Below are 10,943 nucleotides of genomic sequence, written 5' to 3' on the forward strand. Positions count from 1 at the left end.
CATTTAACAACCTTGGAGTATATATATATACAGATGACAATAGACATTGTCAAATATGTTTTTATACACAGATCGAACATAATCATGTTCGATAAAATATATTACTCTTATTGTCATATACATATGACAATGGCCGTGACCGAATATATTTTTATATATACACGTTTCTTCCGAGGGAAGGGCACCTTTTTGTCAGATGTCATTAACGTTGCGCTTGCTATCTTGATACTAAGCGTTTTATATATAGAGATCTTTAATGTATTGTTGCTAGAGTCCCATTGAGTCTCCTTGGCAGATCTGAAATCCATTCAATGGAAGAGCAATGGCTCATTTGGCTTTCTGCGCTGGTGAGCAGTGTGCTGTCGTATTTCTTATTAGATCTAATCGCCAAAAGAATGAGGAAAAGAAGAGAATATCTTCCTCCCGGACCTCCTGGCTGGCCTATTGTGGGAAACCTTCTACAGCTGGGGAAAAACCCAAATGAATCTTTGTGGGCTCTTTCTCAGAAATACGGCCCTCTCATGACTCTCTCTCTCGGCATGAAAACTGCTGTGGTGGTTTCATCCTCTGAAATGGCAAAGGAGATCTTCAAAACCCACGACCAAAACTTTGCAGGACGGCCTGTGTTAGAAGCAGTCAAGGTTCTTTCTCACCACAAATCCTCAATAGTGTTTGCTCAGTATGGAGATTACTGGAGGAAATTGAGGCGAATCGCCACCACAGAGCTTTTCTCTACCAGCAGACTCCAAGCGCTACAACATCTCAGAAGAGATCAAGTCTCTGACATGATTCGAATGGTCTTCGAGAAGAGGGGACAAAGTTTGAACATTGCACATTTGGTGTTCTACGAGGGTCTCAATCTCATGAGCAACGCCATCTTCAGTAAGAACTTGTTCGATCCCAAAAATCCAGACTCTGCAGAATTGAGGAACACTTTTACTGAGTCGCTGAGGTTGGCCGGAATACCCAATTTGGCCGACTTTTATCCATTTTTGAGATTCCTGGACCCTCAGGGCGTGAGCCGTGGTGTGACCGTCCATACTAAGCGACTACATAAGTTGTTAGATGTATTCATACAAGATCGGCTGGCGGCGAGGAGGATAGGCGTGGATCTTCCCAAGGAAAAGGACTTTCTCGACATTCTGCTCGATTTGACTGCAGATGATTTCACTCTAGTGAACGTCAGGGCTTTAGTTTTGGTAAGTAATTGCATATTCTCTTAGTTTTTCACATCAACTTTACGATCTATTATTAGGATTAGTAAGAAAGAGATTATCGAGAGAAAAATGAGTCTGCAAGAGATTTTGGTTGTTTTGCTTGGTCATCTTGATAATAGATACGTCTAAAATATTTATGAAGAAAAATGATTACCTAGCATAATTGGGAATGGCTTAAATCACACACAATTTATACTTCTAGGCTTAAAAGTGTAAAACACTCAGAGTTGATTGACATTTTCTAGGCTTAATATGTTGCTTAAGGTGTGTGTTCACACTAAGAATACACTTCTAGGCTTAAAAGTGTTAAACACTCAGAGTTGACTGACATTTTCTAGGCTTAATATGTTGCTTAAGGTGTGTGGTCACACTAAGAATACACTTCTAGGCTTAAAAGTGTTAAACACTCAGAGTTGATTGACATTTTCTAGGCTTAATATGTTGCTTAAGGTGTGTGGTCACACTAAGAATACACTTCTAGTCTTAAAAGTATTAAACACTCAGAGTTGACTAACATTCTCTAATCCTAATATGTTGCTTAGTGTTTGTGGTTAAAGGTCGGTTGTATAATCTAGATATATTCAATCTAAATGTCATAATGTTTTTACAATTAGAAATGAGTAACATTTTTTTATTACCCTGCAAAAGTAAACAAAAGATACTTCTAAGAAGGTCCAATGCTTCACCTCTATGAGCATCACCTAGATGCAATGAGTGCTAAGTGGACCATTCATTCTCATGAGAGATGGGTTCTTGTGAGCCACTACTTATGAAATATGGGTCAATGAGTTTGACTTGAAAACTACATAGTTGAATCCTAATAGCAATATCATAAAACAAAAGATAATTAATTGATGTGGAGTCTTCACTCAATGGTTAATTTTTTATATTAAATATTTTAATAAAAAAAGAAATTTTTTTTAATAAAAATAAGATAATTATTTATTCTTTTCTATGTAAATAAATTATAAAATTGTTATAGACTATTTGATATTAAATTATTTGATTTATAAATAGAGTACACATAACCAATCATAACATCTCCATAATAAGTAATTCTCTAGGGCCTTAAATCACAATAAAATAAAACTTACATGTTTAATTGTATGTATGTTAAACGTTTATTTATTTCTTATATAATAAAAAACTAAAACATGTATGTTTGTTTTTATTTTTTTAGAAGTAAGAAAAGGTAGATAGCTCCACCAAGCGATTTCTTTTAGTTATATGAATTAGTTTGTTGTTCAATGCACACTTCAACTCATATTTTTCATTTTCAATAAAATATAAATTCGTATGGTTGATGGATCACTTCTTTATGATCATGTAGGAATTTTTGGCTGCTGGCAGTGACACTACTACTACAACAATAGAATGGGTTATAGTGGAATTGATTGCCAATCCTCGTGTAATGAAACAAGCACAAAAAGAATTAGAAGAGGTAGTTGGCCTCAACAAAAAGGTGGAAGAATCTAACATAAACCATCTACCTTATCTCCACGCTATAGTGAAAGAAGTGTTTCGACTACACCCAACACTTCCTTTGGCAGTTCCTCACAAAGCAGATAACTTATGTGAAGTAGGGGGGTATATGATACCCAAGGACACACAAGTGATTGTGAATGTGTGGGCAATTGGAAGGGATCCTAAAAATTGGAAGGAACCTTTAAAATTTATGCCCGAGAGGTTTTTTAATTGTGAGAATAGTAAGATCAAGTATAAGGGACAAGATTTTGAGTTGATACCATTTGGAGCTGGAAGAAGAATTTGCTTAGGACTTCCTTTGGCTCATCAAATGGTCCATTATACTATTGCTACTTTAATCCATTCATTTGATTGGAACCTTCCAATTGGGATGAATTATGAGAAAATAGACATGGCATATACCTTTGGAACAGTACTGAAGAAGGCTATAGAGTTGCATGCAATCCCCACACCAAGATTACCAAATAATCTATATTAGAATAATGTGTTAGAAATAAGGGTCAAAGAAATTTATGATAAGATTTTTCTCCTAAAAATATTACTTACTAGCTCTATTATAGGGTTTGGTGTAAGTTTATGTCAAGATATTATGAATGATTAAATAAATACTATGAAAATGCGTAATGCGTAATGCCTACATGCCATGTATTTTTGTTTCACTTTATTTTGTTACTAATATCATACTTATCAATGATGTTTTCTATTTCCATCAGTATATATTCTTGATGATATGTTGTATTTACATTATAGATGCTTAATGTTAGTAGATTTCCACAATCCATGAATTATATTGTTGTAGCAACTTTTGGATTAGATTGCATGTATATTTTTTTAATCAACGTCTCGGATCACACTCTTTGATCCGTAATCAGGATGATAGAGAGAATAAGGAGATTAAAAATGGGTTGGTTGTAGAACTGAGTAGAATAAATAAAAAGGGGAAGGGTGGAGGTAGAAGGTGCATGAAGTACAAGGCTAGGACAAGAGGGAATAGTTGACCTACATAGAAGAACTAGAAAATAATTCAAATATACCCAAAGCAACCTAAAATACAAAAATGGAAAGAAAGAACAAAAATAAATGAGACTAAAAATATATATCAAATTTTGAAAAAACAAACAAATAAAGAAACAAGGAAAAAACACCAACTAACTCATTGTTTGTGTATAGATTTTTTCCTTTTAGAAGAAAAAACAAAACCCTCTGCACCCTATTGATAGAGACAAATATGCAACAAATAGTTGGAGAAATTGATACTTAAATTAGCAACTTTCCTCTATATTTAAAGGTACAACTCCCTGTTATGATATAATTGGGGTTTTCACAGGTTATGCTTTTGACCAAAAAGTAGTAAAGGCAAACAAAAACAAAATGAAGGAAAGAACAGAGCTTATAAAGACACAAATAGGTAACTCAAAGTTCACCCATTAGTTACACATGATGAATGGACATAAGAAACTAACAGTTATCCTTCTCAAATGATGTAAATGCATCGAGACTCAAAGTTTTGTAAACATATGCATCCATAATAATAATAGGAAGATGAATTCAAAGAACTGATTGTAATTACCTAAATTTCTGGTGGCAAAAATTTTCTCTTGTAATTGGCCATTGTGATTATTAGCTTGCCTTTCTATCTTTCCTAGCAGAGTCACTGTCTCCCTATACCCTACAAAACAAGTTTGTTGCATCCATGCAAGAGCATATAATCCAAGGATAATGTCTTCTTGTTCATTCTCTAGCCAATTCAAATTAAGGTTAACTACAAGAAACTGATCATTATGTGGCAGAACCATTCTAAGAAGAATAATTCATGTTGATACATTTCTTCCGCTAGCTTCGAAGATCATAATGATCAAGTGGAAACATGATAAATGCCTTCGGCAAGAAATGCCATCATTAAATGCTATAACTCATGCCACCACCTTTGCATTTATTTCACCATTTAATTTGCCATTATGGAGACGTACATGCAAATCTTCATAGGATTAGGTCCTAGAAAGAGTATAATGCACAGTGATCAACAAGTTAAACATTTCAAAGCACGATTGCACAAATTCTTGAATCCTCTAATATCTTGATGCCATCATGACTCCTTAATCACTTAGTATGACCTATTATTTTCAGAGGAGTATTGGATTCTTGGAAAGGTCAGGCATTTGAACATCAGTGGAAGTGATGTCAAAGTTCCCAAATCAATTGATTAGTTGATAGGTACTAGTAATCATCACAAGGATTACGAGGTCAGGACTTCTTAGAACTCAGGAACCTTAAAGACAATTCCAAAACACTAAGGTTCATTGATCATCACTTGAGTTGGCACAAGGATGAGAGGAAATGGGGGAACAATCCTTTAAGGAACTCTGGAAGTAGAAAATCTCGGTTGCGAAGGGGAATTAAAGTTCGATAGTGCAACACAAGATGCTCATGAGGATGAGTTTCAAGACCAAAGGTGGCAAATGAAAAATTGGCTGGGAGGAGAGGAAACAATAATATAAAGAAGACAAAAATGCTTGTATGCAAATAAAGTTAGAGAAAACAAAAGAAAATAGAGAACTTGAAAAAGTTTTAAAAATGAGCCGAAATAACTATACAATCTAATATGGTATAAAATGAGCATGTTGCTAATAGGGTCTATCATAATAATATAAAGACAAAATGCACTGAAAAAAAAAGAAGATAAAAGTTCTATGAAGCAAGATAATTGAACTCAATTAAAAATGAATAAATGAGAAAGTAAATAAATTAATAAAACTAAGAAAAAGAAAAAGAGAGAAAGATAAAAAGAATGAACATACATAAACAAAATAAAATTACACAAGACAAGAATGAAATTAAAAAAAATTAGAAAAATAGAGAAAGATAATAGAGGGGGGAATAAAAAAGACAAGAACTAGCTACAAACAAGAGAAGGGGAAAGTGGGGGACCTACTAGCAGGGGGACAAAGGAACCACAAAAGGGAGAGCAAGGGGAAATTAAAGACAAGGAATAGGGAATCCAAGGGGATCATCTCAACAAGGTCACGATGTGCGGAGAGGAAAGGGACGACAAGAGGGGGAGGGGTGAAGCAAAAATATGGCTACACCAAGAGGGGTTTGTAGTGGTGAAAGGAGGGGTTGAAAAAGTTTTTGGATACAAAGCAAATACTTAAGCCATAACCTTCATCACGATTGAGGTTAGTGGGATGGTTATTTATTACAAAAGGTTGTCTATGTATTATGGGATGTACACATTCAGACATAATTTTAGAAATTTAGTAGTGGTTTGGCTTCACTATTCATTATATTTGTTATGTGTGATTATCATTATATTACCTAGTTCATCTATGATATCTAAATTTTTATAGCTTTACGTGTGTTCAATTGATGGAGTTAATTGATATTTGTTTTAACTTATATCATATCATATTGGATGTCCATGTTGTTCTTAGTATATTTTTTTGTTGGGAAAATATACCTAATATTTTATTGACTTTCCATGCATAGGTCTTTCCTAATGGTGGTTAATTGGACATAGGTGATTTGGATAAATATTGTAGGTTAGCCTTCCTCTATCTCACTTTATTTTAGCTACATGATGTGTCATGTGTATCTCTATGAAACCGTGATTTGAATTAGTATTGATTCTAGATGCTTGTATTGTAGATAAAAATATAAATTCAATGGTTCATTTATATTTTCAATTTAACTCTTGATTTCTCTTGTAGTTTCTAGTTTTTATAATGCTTGATTTGGAGTTTTCACCAATAACCTATGTGCTAGAGTTGAAGATTTATTTATTTTATTTCTTTCATAAAAATATCTCATGCATTTTTAATATTGTGAATGTAGAAACCTAAGATTAACCGCATCTAACCACAATCAATTTTATCCTTCTAGAATCAACTCAAGACCCTTTAATTTAACCTTCTCAATCACATTCTAGGAATTAATTAAATAAATCAAAACTATTTGTTTATTTAATTTATTATTTACCAATTTTCTCTATAGTTCACCCTTAATTAGATGAAACCATATTTATTCCATTTGTATCTTTATCCCCCCAAAATTAAATAATTATAAATTATTTATTTAATTACTCATTTTCCCCATCAGTTAATTAGTTGAATAAAATAAATAAATAAACTAAATTAATCCTTTTGCACATTTCTAAGAATGCTACAAGATCCACTTTTCACATACATCCCAGTTATCTACAAAACATTTCATCAAAGTCTAGCCATCTATTTATCCTAAAAGATATACACCCTCTACTTCACAAATGTGACTTTCACACATGTGTTAGATCACTCACTTGTCTAATATCACATCTCTGTGTGATTCTCACATGTTTCTGAGATCATCAGCCACACATCCCCATGATCATTATAGCACATGTGAGTCCTTTCACTCCCCAACAACTTTTCAAATTACATCAATTGTAGCTACCCAAATCCTCTTGATCCTTATCCTCTCTAAGTGCACCAATAACAAGGTTTCTCTTGGAGGCTCCTTCTCTTTCCAAATCTTGCAGTCATCCTTAACTATTAATCTCATGGATCAATCTCAATTTTTGATCAATCATCCTCTTAATCTATGAATCAAACCTCTCTCCAAGTTATTAAAGGAGGATCTTCTTAAACAAAAGTCATGCTAGTAGTTTGAAGAGAAACCCACATACAATGTCTTAATCAATCACATATCTTGAGAAAAACCACACACATTCTTGTGTGTGCACAACAAGAATTTTTGAGATGTCTTTTATAAGCCTTCTTAACCTAGGCACACTACCTCTTCAAGATCAATTGAAAGTGAATTTGGAATCAATTTAAAGGTTCATTTTCTTGTATGTGAATCTTAATTACATGATTTTTTTCTTCACATTCACATCTTGACATTCTTATGAGACTTCACATCGAAAATCCAAGAATCTTTCAAGTATTTTTTTAATCTTAAATTACATTTTTTGGTTCATTTCATCTACCCTATTTTTTCATGTTTTCTTATAGGTGTCGACACACCTACCATCCAAAAAAGAATCTACTTATGGCTTGATAAAAAACTTCACCCTATACTCCTCATCTCATTTTTCACATTTTATTTCTTTTTGCTAGCATTTATTTTGGATCTTTGTGCTCTCATATTTTAAGCAATTTCTATTGAATTTTCTAGTGTATATTAACTCATTTATTTTATAAATATTCCTTATCTTTCAATATCAATTTATTTCACCATGGTCACTTCATAAAGTGATTCATCTTATTTCTTATTACTCATTAGCTTCAAAAATTGAAGCCTTGAAATTCGGTGAACCCAATATGGAGTGATGCATTAATTCTTATACGATATTGAAAGTAAGCTTGTGGATTAAACTATGCTTATTTATTTAAACAACATTTCAAATCATGCCCTATGATCCATCATCAAGAATAAAAATTAGGTGATTGATTGTAGATATAGTTTTATATAGGTTGTGTGAGTTGAGGGAAATTAAAGATTAAAAATTAAAAAGTGAAAAATTAATTAAAAATGAAATAAAAATAATTAAAATATGTATAAAAAAGAGAAAACAAGAATAAGAACAAGAAAACAAGAAACTAAAAACAAGAAGAAAGAAGAAGAGGAAAAAATTAGGAAACCAAAAAAAACTTTTAAAAAAATTAAAGAACAAGAAAATAAACACAGTTTAATCCAAAAGCTTACTTTTAATATCTATGGACTGCGGAAAACCCATACCCTCTATTATTTTGTGATGTTTGTATTTTTTTTATTTAATACCTCCAATCCTAGAAACAAAATCTCTCACTCTTCTCATTTTAATATTTGATTTATCCATTTTCCATTTTTTATCTATATATCAACACGGTAACTTGTTGTTTCTTGAGAGGTTTAAATCTATATAGTTGTCACTTCCATGGCATAAACCTTAGAAAGGTAAAAAAGTCAGCCAAGTTAGGTTTCCTAGTCACCATAAGTAAAGCACTAAAATTATTCTTGAATCCCGCAAAGGCTACATTTTTTTTGGATCTCTTCTCATAGGTTGCATCTTTTTTTGTGGATAGTTGTGTGTTGGCACTAAAATTTTGGTTGTGTGTTTTGAAGATCTCCTTTGCCATTTCAGACTAGGAAACAACTGCAACAATTTTCATGTAGAGAGAGTCGTGATTAGGTTGTATAGTTGATAAATGACATTGCTAAATGTATTTGAGTTGAAGTCATATTAAGATGGATGTTCTTTTAATAGATATTGATTCTTCATTGCTACAAGCATCACCTAGACATAATGGGTGCTACTGGTAGGTGAATCTTTTATATACATGAGAGATTGGCTCAAGTGAAGTATGAGTCAATGTCTTTGACTAGAAAACTATGCAATTGATTCTGATTAAAGAACATAATTCTATACAACATGAAAATTACCTCCTCTTCATCATTAAATAAACTAAAGGAGATCTATAAAGTGTTGTGATGGATGGAAATATTAACACACAAAAAATAAGAAACTTATACAAACACATAAACATATATTTCTCAAATGCTACAACACATCATCCTCATTAATCTATTGATAACCTTACATATGCTTCAAATTCTACAACATTCATGATAGGCTAATACCTCTTCCTAACACTATGAAAAAAGCTACTACAGCTTTACTCTTTATCTTTGATGATTACAATGAATAGATTCATGCAATAGCTGCTAAAAAATAGTTATGTGCCAATAATAGATTCATGCAATATAAAACTATTTGATCTAATTTTATTATCTTCATGAAATTGTTAAACAATCTTGAAAGCTTCATATTCTTAAGACTACTTTCCATTTATCTGCCAACGTGCTATCTTGTTTTGATTTCAAATTTCTCACCAGAATTGCTATCCTTTCTTTTCCTTCAGACTATGGAAATTTTGAAAATGCAAGATATTGTTGACTCTACCCAATATTTTTTCATCAATGCATGATGGGCATCCTTAATTTTGATCATGAATGCTTCAACATACTCAAATTCCCTTGCCAGTGACTACAGTCTTTTCTCTTTTCTCTTATTTCTTTTTGATAATCATAACAAAATCTTTCTCTTCAAGTCAAGCATGAGATCAAGTGTTCTACTCCACTAGTTGATGCCACTTTGTATCATTAGATTGTTGGGAGTATCATCTATCTAACTTACGCCTCCCTAAATATTTATTTTGTGGTTGGCATTGTTTCACACTTTATGCAAGAACCATATGAGCTTCATTAGAAAGCCGCCAAAAACATCTTGCATTATACATAGGGTACTCATTATTATGAAATTCACTATGAAATAGATAGAGAATTGAACTTGTCTGGATATACAAATTCTAATTGGGAAAATGATCTTTATGATCATAAGTCCACATCTGGCTACAACTTTTATCTTGATTGTAGCCCCATTTATTGGTAGATTTAGAAGCAACATTTGATTACTCTTTCTTCAACCAAGTCTAAGTATTGGAGAGTTGTTAATGTTGTTACTAGGGCTCTTTGGCTTTAAAATATTTTGACTAAGTTTGGCTTCACTATTCCACAACTAAGTATCCTCCTTTGTGACAATTAGAGTGCCATCCAAATATAAAGGAATTTGATTCAATATTGGTGAACCAAGAATATCAAGATCCATATGCACAATATTAGGGAGTTCATATAGGAGAGGGCCATTAATTTACAATATTTTTTGACAGTAGAGAAAATTGCATACATATTCACCAAACCTTTCACTAAGAATAAGTATCATCACTTGTTAGCTCTCTTGGGGGTGGAATATATTTCTTCAATGAGGGTCACTTGAACTTATCTCTCCATTCACTCTTATGGGGGGGCATTTATCGTCAAATGAGGTTTTGTCCTCTTCTTTTTGAGAGAATTTTCTATTTTTTCTCTCTTTTGGGGAGGATTTTGTTTTAAGTGATTTCTCTCATTTTCTCCATTTGTGAGAGATTGCATTTGTACACAGCCTAGTAGTCAGGGCTCATCTTTGCATATTTTCACATTTTTTGTTGCACTTAAGAGGTTATTGGTGTGAATATGGGTATTACCTAAATAGTTTCACTATTAGGTGCCTTTCACATCTTACCGCTTAAAATTTCTTACACATACGATAACTATCACATTATGTCCCATATCATAAGATTAAGACATTTGTCATAATCTTGTGTTGTCCTATGCCTCACCTTGGCCTATATATAACCAAGTGTCTCTCATACGTTATACATCCTTTCTATTCGCATTCTTTGATAG

The 10,943-nt window shown here is 32.7% G+C and overlaps 1 protein-coding gene across 1 annotated transcript; it reads left to right on the top strand.

Moving 5' to 3' along the window:
* Positions 1-209: 209 nt before the first annotated feature.
* On the top strand, positions 210-3,333 carry LOC131037747 (iridoid oxidase). Its single transcript, XM_057969943.2, has 2 exons — positions 210-1,199; positions 2,548-3,333. Exons 1-2 carry the CDS (start codon positions 312-314, stop codon positions 3,178-3,180), a joined length of 1,521 nt encoding a protein of 506 aa, XP_057825926.2. The 5' UTR covers positions 210-311; the 3' UTR covers positions 3,181-3,333.
* The last annotated feature ends 7,610 nt before the right edge of the window (positions 3,334-10,943 follow it).

This window comes from Cryptomeria japonica, chromosome 6 (assembly GCF_030272615.1).
Source record: "Cryptomeria japonica chromosome 6, Sugi_1.0, whole genome shotgun sequence".
In the NCBI taxonomy this organism is placed as follows: Eukaryota; Viridiplantae; Streptophyta; class Pinopsida; order Cupressales; family Cupressaceae; genus Cryptomeria; species Cryptomeria japonica.

Bases quoted from the DNA above. Each gene is read 5' to 3' on its own strand.
- LOC131037747 (XM_057969943.2), top strand. From the start codon at position 312: ATGGAAGAGCAATGGCTCATTTGGCTTTCTGCGCTGGTGAGCAGTGTG. The intron at 1,200-2,547 runs GTAAGTAATTGC...ATGATCATGTAG, and splicing joins ACGTCAGGGCTTTAGTTTTG to GAATTTTTGGCTGCTGGCAG.